General features: G+C 43.3%; 1 protein-coding gene across 2 annotated transcripts in view; it reads left to right on the top strand.

The window, feature by feature from the left end:
* HPS5 (HPS5 biogenesis of lysosomal organelles complex 2 subunit 2) overlaps nucleotides 1-18,782 on the top strand; it is a 107,378-nt gene that overhangs the window by 31,408 nt on the left and 57,188 nt on the right. For both annotated transcript variants that reach the window (XM_068261447.1, XM_068261448.1), the window contains 7 exons: nucleotides 3,860-3,924; nucleotides 7,584-7,776; nucleotides 10,807-10,940; nucleotides 14,604-14,819; nucleotides 17,220-17,291; nucleotides 17,378-17,466; nucleotides 17,548-17,726. In XM_068261447.1, coding sequence (XP_068117548.1) covers nucleotides 3,860-3,924; nucleotides 7,584-7,776; nucleotides 10,807-10,940; nucleotides 14,604-14,819; nucleotides 17,220-17,291; nucleotides 17,378-17,466; nucleotides 17,548-17,726 — 948 coding nt within the window. The remainder of the gene's footprint in view (nucleotides 1-3,859; nucleotides 3,925-7,583; nucleotides 7,777-10,806; nucleotides 10,941-14,603; nucleotides 14,820-17,219; nucleotides 17,292-17,377; nucleotides 17,467-17,547; nucleotides 17,727-18,782) is intronic.

Below are 18,782 nucleotides of genomic sequence, written 5' to 3'. Positions count from 1 at the left end.
TGGCTGTAGCTTACCTTCCCTGCAGGATCTTTACGCTAGCAGGTGCAGAAAGAGAGTGACCAAAATTGCCTCTGACCCCTCTCACCCAGCTCACTCCATCTTCCAGTGCATGCCTTCAGGAGTAAGATTCCGGTCAATCGCTACCAAAACCTCTAGACACAGGAACAGCTTTTTTCCTCAAGCGGTAGCCATACTTAATGCTGAACTACGCTAGAGCTGCTAGGACTTGAAAGTAATCAGCACAGAACTGAAAATTAACTATTCTCACATTGCTTACTGCCACTATACTTATAATGTCCTTGACTTGTAATATACAAACTGTCTGCCCTTGTACTGTTTTTGGAAGAAAGGAAAAGAAAATCGAGAGCCCCAATAGTGTATTATTGTTGATTGGCAATTGCGTATTATAAATTGTATAAAAATATACTCACAAACATGGGTTGCCGATTGTAGGCAACCACTGGTAACACTTGAGGGGATATTAGGCCTGTCCCCACTCAGGCTAAGATGTCGCTCTCCGTAAACAGAAAAAGGTGGTCACACCCATCGAACAAGTGGACATAGAATCAATTTGGATAACAGAGGCGCCAAACAGGATAAAATACTTTAAAATTTCTAAAATGGGGGGCAATGGATGACTTACCTCCCCAATAAGGACACAATAGTACCGTCAAAACAAAAACAAGTTTTATTCTTACTCCAACAATTTTGCAACGCGTTTCACGGGTCCAAGCCCGCTTCCTCAGGCAATATAAAACAAGGAGCACTGTAAAAAACAACAATACTATATGTAGTATACATAGGGGCTATGCCACAAATTATCACAGTAAACATCATGAGTTAAAGACCTATATAAAAAAAACTTGTAAAAACCTGTAAATGAAAATAAAGTTATCCTATCACTGTATATGACGCACTAGGTACCGTATAATGTCTTAATATGAAAGAAAATTCATATAAGAAATATACCTCTAATCACATTCAAGCTTTAAGCTGTCTCTATTCAGCCTGCACATTCTGTCCTTTATACTTTGGACTGAAAACAACTGGGATCATATAATCCTTTAAGATTTAACGGTAGTGTGATGCCTGGGGGTTATACTTTGACTTTGACCACCCAGAGCAACAAGGCTAGTGGCTGAATAATGGAAGAAGCTACACAGGTTGCCCAGAGCAACTGCAGCTCTGGGCTTCTGATATCGCTACAAATAAGACACAATGGCAGCGCAGTGCGATGTTGCGCTGCCTATGGTCTGAGTAACCAGACAAAGAACGAACAGACTGACTGACTGTTGCCCAGGGTGGATGCCATCTGAGCCTCTGGCTAAGTAACGAGACAGATAACCGAAAGACAGACAATGTTTGCAAAACTAAGCGCTGCCCTAGCGATAGCAAGCATTCAGACAGGTACAAGACTATAGATTGGAGTGTAACTAGTAGCAACCGCAGCTCACAGTCACGTCCACAGAAGCAGAGCAAGCAGGTTAACAACCAGTCACCAGCAAGCATCCACACAGGCAAGACTACAGGAAAAAATGTAACTAATAGCAACCACAGCCTATAGTTACGTTCCCAGAAACTAGAGTAGCAGCAATACTACCAGTCACTAACGTGGTGATGGCAGAATCCAAGCTATCAGGATAGTGGACTTCACTGACCCACCGCGGATGCAGCGATCGTCCATCAGGCATGGAAACAAGGCAATACACAATAATACAGAAAAATAACAAACGGCCTCAACTAACGGATAAATATATATATATATATATATATATATATATATATATATATATATATATATATATATATATATATATATATATATATATATATATATATATATATATATATATATATATATATATATATATATATATATATATATATATATATATATTAGCAAGTCTGTGTATATATATATATATATATATATATATATATATATATATATATATATATATATATATATATATATATATATCAAGAAACTAGCTAAAGCACAAGTAATAAGGTCGCATTGAACTACAATAACAAATCTACACAGAGTAACAAAGTGCCCAGCAGACCAGCGTACTGACCGCTATGTCGGGTGGGGTCTAAAATGGGTGGCAAACTTTTTTATGTGGACCTCAGCCAATAAGTACAGGCATGCAAATTCCCACACAGCTGAATGGTAATCGCTCAATCCTGAGCTGGTCTGATCTGCTAGCTGACTGTGAATGCAAAGGACTTTCATAAGAAATACATGCAGTATTATGTAACAACATGCATGTAGGAAATCGAGGGCTATCCGGCCGCAGCTCAGCTGCAGCAAGCAATAGGTGGAATGATGACCGCATCCTAAGCTGCCCTGAACTGCAGAGCGATCGCAAATGACAATGAGGCTCATTGCGAATGCACAACCGAATGCAAGCAGATAAATCAGAACTGCCCAGTTGCAGCTCCACTGCAAGCGACAGAACATGCTACAGCAGAGATCGTGACCGGTAGTTACACACACCTGAATCAGTTATCTGGTATACAAACCCTCCTCTCTGAACAAAATAGTAATTAGTCTAAATTTCCTTGATTCAGACTACTCAGCATTAAATTGTTTAAAAAACAAGAATAAAAATACTTATTCCTTATAACCTTTTAATAGATCGTGCATGCATCTTATATAAATCATGTACTCCTAATATCCTAGAAGGTTATATTCTATAAAGAACATTTTATATATGTTTTTATTAAACCCATAAACTCTTCTAGATAATTGTTCACTATTTGAAAATCGGACAAATCTTGTATAGAATTCTCCATTTTATCGGAAGGATCAGTTTTATGTGGCAATGGCGGGGTTGGCTTAACAGCCTTGCAGGTGCATTCTGTACAAATTGCAGGTGGTGCAGGTCTTTGTTTGTAAGGCCTATATAGAGAACATTGCAGTAGTCCAGCCTCGATTTGATGATGGCATGAACTGGTTTGTTGGAAGATCTGCTGGAGGTATGAGGTGCTTAATTTCTGCAATGTTTCTTAGGTGAAAGAAGGAATGTTTCATAACCGCTGAGATTTGATTTCTGAAGTTTAATTCCCCGTCAATCAGTTCACCCAAGCTGTGCACAGAGTCAGAGCTACTAAGGTCCGAGCTTCCTACCCTCAGTGGTGCTGACTGAGTCTGGAGCTGCTTTGCTGCTAAGCACTGACCTCCGACAACAAGAACCTCAGTTTTGTTAGCATTTAATTTTAGCCAGTTATCATTTATTCGCTACTGAAACTCTGCTAAGCATGTGTTTATTAGTGGAGTAGGGTCTTTGATGCCAGGTTTGACTTATAAATATAGCTGGGTGTCATCAGCATCAGTGGTATGTCAGGCCATTTTTTTTTGATGATTTTTCCAAGTGGCAGCATGTATATGGTGAGCAGCAAAGTGAATAATTTTGTGCCCTGGGGCGCACCATATTTTATGGATACAGGGCTGGAGAGGAAGGGCCGCAAGGATAGGATAGATTTGTGGAATTTCTTGGCAGATCTGGCTAAAGTGGTAATTTCCACTGCCCAGAATAGGGGGACAATGGCTTCATTTTGGAGTCTTTCATCCATTCAAAGTATTATTCGCATCAATGGCAAAACAAATGTGAGCAGTAATTAGGATGTCATGTGTATACTGTCTACATAATGTGTTTATAACTCTTTACAGCCATACTGTGCAGTCATATTACACACATTTACACCTCTATTACTTACATCTCTGTCCACTGAGTTTGAGTTTAATTTTTATATATTTTAAGGTAAGATTACTTTTTTTTTTTTTTTATCCACCCCATTTGAAAACCAAAGTCAATTTTTAAATTTGTGTCCTGGGCGTTTATTTTGGCCACAGGAGGGAGCCATTTCCAGGGTGGCCTGCTGTCCTCACGATGACGATTATGTGGCCGTGGCAACCAGGTAAGAAACCTGCAATGCTTCCCCGGTTGGACATGCTCAGGCCTGTGTGAGGATGCCCATATATTACTCATATTTTATCATAATGAACGAATCTGGCAGATTGAGAAGAGGCACTTTGAGTTTACATAGATCTGCTACAGCAGTGTTTCTCAACATTCTATTGGTATGTACCCCTTTTAAAACCCTGTACTTGCCAAGTTCCCCCTAGCATAGTAAACATTATCACAAGAACCCCTTGACAAATATATATATTTAATTGTAGTACATGATAATTGTCTAAACAATTTCCAAGCATTTACTATTGTTTTTAATTAGCTAAAATACTAATTTGGTTTTGTTGAAGTAAGTTTTATCATTTTCTAAAACTCTACATTTTGTTATGCTTGTGTAACGATTGTGTAACTATTTCCGTGGTCAGCGCACAGGATGCGCGCCGACACTGCGGAAATCCTCCACAAGCGTATAGTCTGAGAGAACCCAGCAATGGTGCTATGCACCTGTAGGGGGGAATTCCTGCCGGCAGATGGAGCTGTGGAGTGCAGAGGAACAGAACCTCTGCACAGCCACAGATGCCAGTAAATGATTGTACGTAATGGGGCAGCAAAGCAGGACAAGTTAGCCCTTAAAGAGAGAGAGCACAGAGACAGACAAAATGTGTGTTCCCCAATCTAGTCGCCACACGGCGATGGCGAACACACATCCGCAGAAACAAAGCGGGAACGCAATCACAGGAGAGAGGCGATTGCCAGAAGAGACACAAGGCAGAACAGAACAGAGCACGAGAGTAGCAAAGGCACAGCAAGCAACAATCAGAAGGTGAAGAAAATAACAGACGCTAGCTAAACGCGAACACCGCACTCATTCGCAACATCGAACGTGTTTACGGCGCGGTCTCCGCACGATAAGCGCAACAGAGACAAGCACGCCACCCTGACTAACCAATGACAGACAAATGAACAAATAACAGGAACGCTTGCTAAACTGTTTACCACAGGCAACCGCAAGTGTTTGCTCCAGACAGATAGACAAACGGTCAACAGGAATAGGTCAGATAAGATCCACCGCTCTTCCGCCAGAGCGAGTGCGATCCGGGTTCAGGGATAGGACAGAAAGGATCCACTTCTCCTATCGCCAGAGCAAGTGTGATCCAAGTAGAGAAACAGAGCTAGCAGGATCCACTGCTCTTTACCACTAGAGCAAGTGTGATCCAAGTAGAGAAACAGAGCTTGCAGGATCCACTGCTCTTTTCCACCAGAGCAAGTGTGATCCAAGTAGAGCAACAGAGTTAGCAGGATTCACTGCTCTTTTCCACCAGAGCAAGTGTGATCCAAGTACAGCAACAGTGTTAGCAGGATCCACTGCTCTTACCGCCAGAGCGAGTGCGATCCACATGGCAAGACAGACAGAAGGAGTAACCAGTAGCAACCGCAGCTACGGTAAAACTCCAAGACATAGACTACAGAGATCCACTGCCACTACCGCTAGGGCAAGTGCGATCCAGGTACTGGACCAAACGATTCACCATCACCAACCGCTGGCGACAGTGCAATCGCAAGGACAAGACAGGCAATACAGATAATACAACCTGACTGCACTAATGAGAATGCTTAGTGCAGTCCCCAGTAATACTCTAAGATAATCTTTAGCAAACAATAGCAAGGCTGACACTCCAGGAGTGTATTAACAAACCATCATGACCAGCAAAGGATTGTGGGATCAGATGGTATTTATGCTGCAAGCCTTCAAAGGAGGCGGCTAGATAATTTGCATGACAAATGTATGCAAATTGTTCAGCAGCAGAGCAGGTCTGAAACTTGCAAAGTGAAGACAGGTCTCTCTTCCAGAGACCTGCAGCCCACAGTCTTGAGGAATGGTCAAACAGCTGTCTGCCTGTGCAGCCAGCTGAGCGGATCATTACAGCTTGATTAAGTATATTAAGCCTGAGTACCCCCTGAAACCATCAGAAGTACCCCCTGGGGTACGCATACCACGCGTTGAGAACCTAGGTGCTATAGGAAGTGCGCAACGAAATGCATCGCCAGTGTTTAATAGACTTTGTCTTTAAACCATTAACAGCTTCAATAGAGTTATCTCATTTGAGACGGTGCACTGCTTCAGACTTCCACTCAGCAGAACTCGTGCTGTAAATTATTGGAATGCTTTGACCTCTCTCTACTAGCAGAAAATATAGAAACTGAAAGCCGAAGCCCTGTGTTATTGTCTCACACTGCCCCCTAGTGACAAGTTTCCATAAATACACATTACAGCAGTACTAATTAGAATCGGGGAAATGTAAGAAATTAGAAATAAAAAAAAATGTGCTAAACTAAATTGGCCCGGAGCACTTACAAGCCTCTAAATAAATTGGCTGTGAAAGGGTTAACCTAGTGTCATCTGTTGAGGAAAGTCACCTCTTCCCTTTATATTTTAGTCGTTTTTATCTTAATTTTTTTTGTGTGCATCCCTTACCCACTTGTGAATCTAGCAGATGTCAATGCTGAAACATGGCCTCCCGATCGATTTCTGATCGAAATTGGTTGAACGGATCATTCAGGGATGTTGGAATATCTTGGTTTGCCACGGCTCAGTTGGGTGAGCTGCACAACCCCCCAATGCCCCCCCTTCCCCCCCCCCCCCCCCCCCAAAAAAAAAGTGTACGCTTCCCATCCCTAGTGAGTGTTGCGTGCTCACCTGTCACTCTGGCAGTAGTCCTCACCTCCCTCGGTGTCCAGCGTTATTCTGTTCACCGGGAGCGCCTCTACCACATGACAGCGCCGTAACGTTGATGCATGCACCAGTGACGCATGGTAATGGAGCTCGGGGTGACACCGGAGGAAGCGAGTATTTGTGCCAGCGTGACAGGTGAGCCTTCAACACCCACCCCGGACCTGGAGGGGGGACACGTACACTTGGGGGGCAAGCGGAGGCTAGGACTATTTCCAAAATATTTTGTGCTGAAATGTATCAAAAAGCAGTTGTGTGTGTAGGCAATAGATTCCTCTGTAGATTCAGTCAAAGAGGAATCTGATGGTCGATCTGGTGACAGATCAACAGGTATATGACCTTTCCAGAAATCGAGCCCTGGTTATGCTGTTAAAGAGAAACTCCAACCTAGAATTGAACTTTATCCCAATCAGTAGCTGATGCCCCCTTTTACATGAGAAATATAATGATTTTCACAAACAGACCATCAGGGGGCGCTGTATGACTGATTTTGTGCTGAAACCCCTCCCACAAGAAGCTCTGGGACCGCGGTACTCTGGGCAAACTGCCACAATGTAACAAGGTTCACAGACAGGAATTAGCTGTTTACAGCTGTCTCTAACAGCCAAAACAGCTAGGAGCAGCTACATAACCTGCCCACAGTAAAAATGTCACCATGTAATAAATGTCAGAATGTAAATCGGGGAGAGGAAACATTTTACAATGAGCAAACACTGACTAAATCATTTATACATAATTATGGTAAAAAATGAAGCACTTTTTTTACTACATTATTTTCACTGGAGTTCCTCTTTAATGTTTCTCCTATTACCTCATCAATCCCTTTCCCTGACAATAGTTGTTGCAGTCCTCTGCTTCCATGCGTTTCATGTCTTTGACCATCTCTGAGCTTATTGCTCTTGCTTGTTGGTGATGTGTTATTCTGTGTTGTGCAGCCAAGGCATAGTCGTGGTCTGGGAACTGCACCAAGAGCGCAGGGGAAAGCCTGAGCGGATCTACGTCTCTTCCGAGCACAAAGGCAAGAAGGTGACCGCCCTCTGCTGGGACACCACAGTACTGCGGGTCTTTGTTGGGGATCACATGGGCAAAGTCTCTGCCATCAAACTGAACTCTTCTAAGCAAGGAAAGGTAAGGAAGTGGCTGGAATATAAAATGAGATTGGTCTAAAATTGTAAGAGTTTGACTTTGGAATTGGATGTGGCAGAGCTCAGGCTGATAGTTTGCTAGTTCGGGCCCCTTTTCCAGCATGGGTGACCTAGGCAGATGCTTGAGGGAGGCCTAATGAACCATTCCAATCCCATTTATTTTTTTTTGCACTGGATTATTTTACAAATGTATGGAGAAGGCGCCCCCCCCCCCATAAAATTGGGTTCAATTACTTCAAAATTGTCTGAGAGTAGAAAGAATAGTTCTTATAAATGTTTAAAAAAAAATCTAAATATGTTCACCTTACAAAGACAAAGTGTTTTACAGATCCCTGCCCTCTTCCTCAGGTCAAATAATCCCTCTTTACAGGCGCTCGTAGTTGCAGAGTTTGTTTCTTATAGGGGCACAATGGCGAAACATTTTAAAATATGTGAAAACAAACAAGTATGTGTTTTTTTTTGTTTGTTTTGTTTTTGTTTTTTCAGAGTAAAATGAGCAATAAATTACTTTTCTCCTATGTTGCTGTCACTTACAGTAGGTAGTAGAAATCTGACAGAAGTGACAGGTTTTGGACTAGTCCATATCTTTATATGGGATTGTCAGCAAGGCTTTTATTCTTTATAAAGATATTCCCTAAAAAAAGTATATAAACAATGATTCTGGCCAGCCTCCCTGCTCGTTACACAGTTTTTTGGCAGTTGGACAGAGCAACTGCCATTCACTAAGTGCTTTTGAAAATAAATAAATTCCCTGAGAATCCCCTATGAAGAGATGGACTAGTCCAAAACCTGTCACTTCTGTCAGATTTCTACTACCTACTGTAAGTGACAGCAACATAGGAAAAAAGTAATTTATGGCTCATTATACTCTGGAAAAAATGTACTTCTTATTTGTATGTTTGCACATATTTTAAATTTTACAGTTTTTCGCCATAGTGCCCCTTTAAGGCACTGATTAGTTGACCTGAAGATCCAGGCAAGGAACTGTGAAGATATTCAACAAAAGAATGTGGTGTTTTTTTTCTTATCTTATTTAGAGGAGTTCTTACTTCTACTCTCAGACAATTTTGAAATAAACACCATTTTATTGGGTGCCTCCTCCATTCTCAGTTACTCCCTCCAGTTTTTTTTTCATTCCTTTTGTTTGGCGGGGGAGGGGGGGGGTGCTTGTAATATATCTTTTGAGTTTCCTTGAAAGACATCTGAAACAAGCATGCAGCTAATCCAGTCTGATCTGCTGCATGCTTGTTCAGGGTCTATGACTAAGTATTAGAGGCAGAGGAGCAGCAGGGCTGCCAGGCAACTGGTATTGTTTAAAGAGGATCTGTAACGTCAAAATATCCCCTGGGGGGTACTCACCTCGGGTGGGGGAAGCCTCCGGATCCTAATGAGGCTTCCCACGCCGTCCTCCGTCCCTCAGGGGTCTTGCTGCAGCCCTCCGAGAAAGATGTCAATATTTACCTTCCTGGCTCCTGCGCAGGCGCTCTGACGGCTGTCGGCTCCGAAGTAGGCGGAAATACCCGATCGCCGTCGGGTCTGCTCTACTGCGCAGGCGCAAGTTTCCGGCGCCTGCGCAGTAGAGCGGACCCGACTGAGATCGGGTATTTCCGTGTAGTTCGGAGCCGAGAGCAGCCACAGCGCCCCCGCTGGAGCCTGCAAAGGTAAATATTGAACTGACAGTCGGGTCTGTCGCCGGCTGTTCGGAGGGCTGCAGCGAGACCCCTGTGGGACAGAGGACGGCGTGGGAAGCCTCATTAGGATCCGGAGGCTTCCCCCACCCGAGGTGAGTACCCCCAGGGGTTCTTTTTGATGTTACAGAGTCTCTTTAAAAGGAGATAAATATGGCAGACTCCATATACCTCTCACTTCAGTTGTCCTAAGGAAACCAGAGATGTAATGAAAGAAAGATTTGATACTTACCCGGGGCTTCCTCCAGCCCCATGAGCACGTCCAAGTCCATCGCCATCCTCAGGCGGTCTGCCGTTTAACCACAATCCGCCCCTGGTAACAGGCTCAGTCGCGTCAGTCGGGATCTTCTGTGCCCTCAGAAGTGCTTATGGGGCTGGAGGAAGCCCCAGGTAAGTATCAAATCTTTCTTATTCTATGTCTCTGGTACACTTTTTAAAGGGAACCCAAGGTGAGAGGGATATGGAGGCCTGCCATATTTATTTCCTTTTAAACCATATCAGTTGCCTGGCAGGCCTGCTGATCCTAAGTCTCTAAAACCTTTAGCCGTAGATCCTGAACAGGCATGCAGCAGATTAGGTGCTCTGACTCAGGTTTTACTAGATTAGCCATTTGCGTGTTCCAGGGTTTTGATTCAGATACTACTTATGTCTAAAGGTCAACAGGTCTGCCAGGCAACTGGCATTGTTTACAAGCAAACTTATATGGCAGCCTCCAGACACAAGTGAGTAAGTTGCAGTTCCTCTTGCAACCTTTGCTAGTGGTGGCGCTGTCCACTTCTACTGTGTCCCGAGTCAGTCATGAGTTGAATACAATGAACTAGCTGACCCGCACCGTAGCATACGCCGTATAAGCGGGTAGCGGGCAGGAAGGGGGTATTGGGCACAGCGGCGGGGAGGGGTTCGGACCCCCCCCCTCCCTCACCTGGGTCCCCCATCTGCGCTCCCCATCTAGTTTAAGGTGAGCAGCAGCCACCGCTATTAGTAAGAGGCAATGGGTGGGGAGGACTCTCCTCTTCCGGGTTCCAGCGTGCATTCCACTGTCGTCACTTCCTGCCGCCCACTGTATTGTAAGTGGAATGCACGCTGGAACGCGGAAGAGGTGTGTGTGGTGCGCAATACCCCCTTCCTGCCCGCTACCCCCTCCAGCTCGGCGCCACGTGTAGGACCGCCCCTGGGGGCAGGGCGATACTGCTTTTTCTTGCTTGGCCCGGCCCCTTTTTTGCTTGGACGGGCCCTGGGGGCAGTGCGCTACTTCTTCTTTTTGCTTGAAGGTTGAGGCACTTAGCCTATAAATGTAAATGTACTTGACTTTTTGTCCGTGGCAGGCTGCTGCTGCCTTTGTAATGTTCCCGGTTCAGATAATCACCAGCGTGGACTCCCGGGTGGTACAACTGGACTACATAGATGGGCGGCTTCTGATCTCCTCCCTCACTCGCACCTATTTGTGTGACACTGAAAGGTAAGTACTCCTTGACTAGAGTCACTCCTTTTATTATATAATAAGATGGGGATTGGAGTATTTACAAAAGCCAATCAAATGCTTTACATTATTTAGACTGATAAGTTTTCTTACACCACGCTAAAAAAGTGAAAACCTAAAAAACGCTTTATTGTGTTAAGTAATATCTAGAAGTCCCACCATTGCAATACATTTTTTTTTTTTTTTTTTTTTAAATCTGATCTTCTGTCACATTTACTCTAAGATCGATTATTTGTTAGAGTGCAAACTACTTAGCACCCTAGTTAGCACGTGCAAACTACTTAGCACCCTAGTTAGCACGTGCAAACTACTTAGCACCCTAGTTAGCACGTGCAAAGCCTTAAAATCAATGGGCTTGATTCACTAAAACATAACTCAGTTATCACGTGTAAAGGCTTTGCATGTCCTAACTCGAGTGTAAAGGCTTTGCACGTGCTAACTAGGGTGCTAAGTAGTTTGCAAGTGCAAAGCGGCTTTTCACTGCCGTGCTAACACTAAGCACCCTTTAGTGAGTATGTTCCTAGCATTATACTGTATTTTTTTTTTTTCTTTTGCCTTTGCCAACGAGGCTGTTATCCAAAGCACGCTGATAAGATACTGTATTGTAGAAAGTCACTGCAGGGAGGAAGCGGCGTATTTATTGGTGATGTTTTCAAACTACAAAATGGGGCCATTCCTGCCGACTCCTTAAAGGGACTCCGAGCAGTGACTAAAATCAAAATCTGAACTTACCTGGTGCTTTCTCCAGCCCACCATAGGTCGGGAGGTTCCTCGGCGTCCATCTGGCTCTTCTCCCAGGCCCTGGCCAGAAATGGCTCCCGGCGACACTGGGCCCGAGTGTCGGGCTCCTTCCTGAAAGGTGACGTCAGTCGTCACCACTCCGGCCGCCTCGCGCCATCACGGCGGCCGGCGTGACAGTACGGCACATGCGTGATTAAACCGCCTGGAGCCGCCGGGGAGCCATTTCTGACCAGGGCCTGGGAGAAGAGCCAGATGGACGCCGAGGTATCTCCCGACCTACGGTGGGCTGGAGAAATCCCCAGGTAAGTTCAGATTTTGATTTTAGTTACTGCTCGGAGTCCCTTTAAAATAAGATTCTATCAGGTTGGCCCTGCTTGAGATTGCTTCCTACCTGCAGTGACTGTAATATCAGCCTTTAGGCCATGTTCACTTCATAAATCGACAGCTCTTTTTCAAGCACTGAGCAATTATTTTCGATTTTTAAAATTGCCTTTTCCTGCACTGTATAAAGCGCTTTTTGTAAGCGCTTTTGCAGAGGGATTTTTTTTTCACTTCCTGACGTCAGTCAGGAAATGAACTCTTTTTCACCCGGAAATGAATAAATACGATAGTGAATATTTATTCATGAAAGCGCTTGGGAAATAATCGCTACACAAAGCGCTTTTTCAAGCACTTTGTGATCTCACTGTACCTTCCATTATAGGCAAATTGCCCCACAAATGGTACAGGCAGCGCTTTGGTGAGTGGATCGGAATCGAACCGCTCACATGTGAACACTCACATAGGGAATCATTGCACAAGCGCTTTTAGGGCGATTTTCAAAAACACCGGCGCTTAAAAAAAAAAAATCACCAAAACGCTCTAGGTGTGAACAAGCCCTAACGGAAATGGCAAAAAAAAGAACCAGTATAAAATGTAGTGCAAAATGTTTTGTACACTTGAACAATTAACTAAAAATGATTGTAGGGCAGGGTCTTACAGGGAGTGCAGAATTATTAGGCAAATGAGTATTTTGACCACATCATCCTCTTTATGCATGTTGTCTTACTCCAAGCTGTATAGGCTCGAAAGCCTACTACCAATTAAGCATATTAGGTGATGTGCATCTCTGTAATGAGAAGGGGTGTGGTCTAATGACATCAACACCCTATATCAGGTGTGCATAATTATTAGGCAACTTCCTTTCCTTTGGCAAAATGGGTCAAAAGAAGGACTTGACATGCTCAGAAAAGTCAAAAAGAGTGAGATATCTTGCAGAGGGATGCAGCACTCTTAAAATTGCAAAGCTTCTGAAGCGTGATCATCGAACAATCAAGTGTTTCATTCAAAATAGTCAACAGGGTCGCAAGAAGCGTGTGGAAAAACCAATGCGCAAAATAACTGCCCATAAACTGAGAAAAGTCAAGCGTGCAGGTGCCAAGATGCCACTTGCCACCAGTTTGGCCATATTTCAGAGCCGCAACATCACTGGAGTACCCAAAAGCACAAGGTGTGCAATACTCAGAGACATGGTCAAGGTAAGAGAGGCTGAAAGACGACCACCACTGAACAAGACACACAAGCTGAAACGTCAAGACTGGGCCAAGACATATCTCAAGACTGATTTTTCTAAGGTTTTATGGACTGATGAAATGAGAGTGAGTCTTGATGGGCCTGAGTACTGGTTTGGGCTGGTATCATCAAAGATGAGCTTGTGGGGCCTTTTCGGATTGAGGATGGAGTCAAGCTCAACTCCCAGTCCTACTGCCAGTTTCTGGAAGACACCTTCTTCAAGCAGTGATACAGGAAGAAGTCTGCGTCCTTCAAGAAAAACATGATTTTCATGCAGGACAATGCTCCATCACACGAGTCCAAGTACTCCATAGCGTGGCTGGCAAAAAAGGGTATAAAAGAAGAAAAACTAATTACATGGCCTCCTTGTTCACCCGATCTGAACCCCATTGAGAACCTGTTGTCCATTATAAAGTGTGAGATTTACAAGGAGGGAAAACAGTACACCTCTCTGAACAGTGTCTGGGAGGCTGTGGTTGCTGCTGCACGCAATGTTAATGGTGAACAGATCAAAACACTGGCAGAATCCATGGATGGCAGGCTTTTGAGTGTCCTTGCAAAGAAAGGTGGCTATATTGGTACAGATTTGTTTTTGTTTTGTTTTTGAATGTCAGAAATGTATATTTGTGAATGTTGAGATGTTATATTGGTTTCACTGGTAAAAATAAATAATTGAAATGGGTATATATTTGTTTTTGTTAAGTTGCCTTATAATTATGCACAGTAATAGTCACCTGCACACACAGATATCCCCCTAAAATAGCTAAAACTAAAAACAAACTAAAAACTACTTTCAAAAATATTCAGCTTTGATATTGAGTTTTTTTGGGTTCATTGAGAACATGGTGGTTCAATAATAAAATTATTCCTCAAAAATACCACTTGCCTAATAATTCTGCGCTCCCTGTATAGACATAACTTTAACACAATACAGTGATTTTTGTTTTTTCTTTAAGATTTTCATTTTTTTAGAAAATAAGTGTACCTAAGACAAACATATATCAAAAGGATTTATACTTACCTGGGGTTTCTTCCAGCCCCCCCCCCTCTATGTCCCTCTGGCCTCCTCTGTTCCCTTGCAGTGTGCCACTGTGCATGCGTGGTCCCAGCTCTCTTCCCCACCCAGCATTGCACCTGTGTCTGGGAGCATTCGTCGTATGCCATGGCCTGAAACCCGGATGGAAAGCAGAATCCACTGCTGGGGATGGAGGAAGTATAAATCCTTGATATGCTTGTCAGCACTTTACTTTAGTAAGTACCTGTACAAAGTTTTAAGCATCTTTTTATCCTGTAATGTAATTGTCACCCTACCCTTTTTTTTCCTCCCATGTTACTGGTCTCCCTTTCCAGGGAGAAGTTTTGGAAAATTGGTAACAAGGAAAGAGATGGAGAATACGGTGCCTGTTTCTTCCCAGCTGGGCGGAGCTCTGGCGCACAGCAGCCGCTAATTTACTGCTCCCGTCCTGGGTCCCGGATGTGGGAGGTGAACTTTGAAGGAGAGGTGCTGAGCACACACCAGTTCAAACAGCTCCTGTCCAAGCCACCTCTACCTATCATTAACACAAGGTAGGCTGCGTCTACTTCCTGTTCCTCAAAGGACAACTCCAGGGTGCAGGGCCGGGCCGAGGCATAGGCTGGAGAGGCTCCAGCCTCAGGGCGCAGTGTAGGAGGGGGCGCAGAATTCATTCAGCTGCCATTCCTAATTGTGTTTGAAGCAGAAAGAAATAAGAAAAGGAGATACATGGCAGTGACTGCAAGCCAGATAACTAGATATTAAGGTGTTGGGGAGGTTGTGGGCCCATGGGGGCCTCTTAGTCTAATAGCAATCAGTGTGTGACGGCTGGGGTGGGAGGGATGGAGGGGCGCATTTTGGTGTCTCAGCCTTGGGTGCTGGAGGACCTTGTCCCGGCTCTGCCAGGGTGTGTCAGATAGCAGGATCCACCCACAGTACTTCCATCAGTTCATTTTTGAATTCCTTTATCCTTTGGTTATAATAAACTTTGAAAGACTGTACCACATACATTTCTTTGTTCTGACAAACTGTACTGTGGAGAGAGTTTAAAAGGCTGTTCTTAGAAGATATTTTATTTTTATAGCTCTGCATTGTTAGCAATGTTTTTTTTAAAGGACACCCGAGGCGAAAATTAATGAAATAAACGATTTGTTTCTATCTTTCTTCTGCTAAAAATGACTGTTTAATATATTCCACAGTTTTATTTTATGTTTAAATCTTCTTTTTAAGTTTTAACTGTTTTGTTTTTGCTCAATGACACATTCATTGAAGTATGCCAGAGCTAAAATCTATGAACTATTTTTATCTCTTTCCTGCTCTCAGAAGCCATTTTCTGCTAGGAAATGGTTTAATGTTGGAATTTCTTATCAGTGAGGGTCACACTGTAGTCACTTCCTGTTTGAGTCAGGACTGAGTCAGCCACTTACATATCTGATATTTAACTCTTTCAGGCAGAGAAATGAAAAAAGGAACACAGCCTAGTTATTTGTGTGCTAGCACTGTACATACCCATGTCTATCTCATCATGTCACCTCAGGTATCCTTTAAGATAGCACTATTGTTCCAAGAACTGTACATTTATCTATTTACCTCCTGATTTGCTTAAAAGACTTACGAGGTGACATTCGTAAAAAAAAATAAAAAAAAAAATAAAAATTCAGTACCTGTCTTTATTCTGTATGCACGGAGGATGCCATGCGCACCCTCCATTTACTTCCTCCGGGTTCACCGCTCTTTGCCAGACCCCCGGGCGGCTCCCGACCCCACCGCTCGGGTCGGGCTCTCATGCCACAGGTATAATGGTCGCCGGCGCTTGCCGCGGCTGCGCAGTCCACATATATGCGAGTGCAGTTCCTCTCCCCCCCCCCCCCCCCCCCCCCCGATCTACGCACAGGAGACAGCCTGTAGCGAGGACGCGGTGGGAGGAGCCCTAGTTCTGCGCAGCTGCACTCACTGAAGATTTATTTATTTATTTTATTTTTTTTGTACTATACTTTTTAAATAAAACACTAAAATGTGAAACAGACAATGATTATATTCCAGGCTAAATAAAATGCGCATTCTGGCAAACCTGAACTGAAAAACAAACTGAGGTAAACTACTACACTTTTACTCCAAATATGACTTTTTTTTTTATTTATTTTTTTATATATATATATATATATATTTATTTTTTTTTTAGAATCCCACCGTTTTTGTTTGTTTCCTTTTTTTTTTTTTCCTTCAAATTCATAATTTTATTCTCTCAGTTGAATGACAGTCTTTTAGTGTTTCCAGTGCTACAATTACCGGTAGCAAACTATTTTTTTTTCTTTCAATCTATTCCCTGCACTCAAACATGCCAGGCAACAGTTTTATGGCTTGTTATGTGTTATCATTGAGAGTTATGCTGTAGTGCCGGCTAGAGAGAAACCATTATTTGCACGCCTGAATTCTTAATTCTTAACCCTTACAGTGAGGAAAAGGAATAAAAGAACACAGTGTAGATGTATGCAGGAATGTCATTGGGCAGTTCAGGTACCCTTTAGCTCAAGACTCTTGGCATCACATTGACCATCTCTTACTTGAGCACTACACATAACATCAAGTCATAATGTTCTACCCTATAATCAAGGCAAAAAATCCAAAGGTACGCACATTTCATGAAAGTATAACCTGGTTTATTCACAAAACACACCAGGTATCCATTCCAGTCACCAATGACCATTTCGGGGCCACGGCGGGTACCCTTTGTCAAGGCATAGAACAGAATGACATAATTCTGTTCTATGCCTTGACAAAGGGGACCCACCGTGGCCCCGAAACTGACCACGCATGGACCTTTGGATTCTTTGCCTTGAGGAAGTTTTGGTCCAGCAGCTTGAGTTGCTGTATGGTGTACAACTCTTTCTCTGAAGAAAACTACCCTATAATCAAACGCTGATCCCCTGAAGAATTTGCATTTGTTGCTGTAGGTCGGAGCCACAGTACGACCCAAACCCCGGACCACCCCAATCTCTGGCCTTTGGGAAACTTCTGTTTTTCAGGTAGGAAACTGTTTTTCTCTTCCTCCCGTAGAGTCCCATGTAGGAAGGCAGATCCGATTAATGCTTTTATTTCCTTCCTCCATCAGTGAACACAGCATTGTGACGTGGACAGACAGAGGGATTTATGTATTTATGCTTCAGGGCTCTCAGGACCTGCTCTGGAATCCGGTGAAAGGTCGGTGCCCTTGTTTACCGAAGCTGTAGCGGTTGTGGTCAGGTGACTGGAGGGTGACGCCCTTATTCTGTGTTTCCGCAGGAGTCCAGGACATGTGCGTACACAAGAACGAGATGTTCTGTCTGCATGTGGATGGAAGGATCTCACACTTCTCTTTGCTGTCCGTGGACAGATGCGTGGAGAGGCTGATTAAACGAAGTCTGTGGGGTCCGGCGGCAAAACTCTGTCACCTTTTCCAGAACGTCATTGTTTCTGCCAAAGTGAGTTGAATGCAATGTTGCTAAAAAACGGTAACTTTAACCCAGGATTAAACTTCATCCCAATCAGTAGCCGATACCCCCTTTCCCATGAGAAGTATTTTCCTTTTCTCAAACGAGTCATCAGGGGGGGGTCTGTATGGCTGATGTTGTGGTGAAAACCCTCGCACAGTGTGATGTCATGCTCATGAATTATTATAGCAGAGCCAGAAGGGGGCAGGCTTGGGCTTGAAAAGACATCAGAGAAGACAGACTCAGCTATAATGATTCCTGAGCAAAGCCAGACGGAATGCTCAGTCGGGGATTTTTATCAGGGCTGCTAATAAGCAAGCAGAGCAGTGAAGAATGAAACAGAGAGCAGGGTAGGTGTTTTCTCTAATGTTCCCACTGGTATATATGGTAAAATACATGAGGGTGCTTCGTCTCTGGTTCACTTTAAATTACATTTTTACACCTGGATTTTATTTTAAGGTGTAATGTTTGATTCATGGGTTTTATTAAACTGCAGTTATTGTAGTTGTGTTTTTTATTTGTATTTATCTATTGTATAGGTAGACCACTGTACTATCAGTACCGCCAGCCTGTCATAAAAAATAACACTTCTATTCAATGAATACAAGAAATTTGTGAAAAAGTAAAACGTCATATCCTGATTCTTTACATACATCGATAGAAAGATATATAGTTAGTCATTCTGTTATTATGAAGTGGGGTTACCTGTCACTATGCATGTGTTTTATGCATGGGCACTATCACCTGATGAAGTGGAGTTGGTCCATGAAACGTGTTTTGTTGCATAATAACTCTTTTTTTTTTTTTTTTTTTTTCCATTAAAGTATACCTGACTTGAAATATTGTAATATATACGGTTTGATGGTAAACATAATACAACAATCAGCATTGGTTTCTTCAGGCTGTCCGGGATACCACTGCCTCAAAAGATAAACCAGATCATAGAATGAGGCCAAGAACTGTATGGAGTTGCCCGCTAAATTGTATCTCTTACCATTACCTTCGTAGATTTATAGACCAACCTTTTTCTCCTTGTAAAGGAGTGAA

This window comes from Hyperolius riggenbachi, chromosome 11 (genome assembly GCF_040937935.1).
Source record: "Hyperolius riggenbachi isolate aHypRig1 chromosome 11, aHypRig1.pri, whole genome shotgun sequence".
In the NCBI taxonomy this organism is placed as follows: domain Eukaryota; kingdom Metazoa; phylum Chordata; class Amphibia; order Anura; family Hyperoliidae; genus Hyperolius; species Hyperolius riggenbachi.
This window is presented reverse-complemented; position numbering and strand designations above follow the sequence as displayed.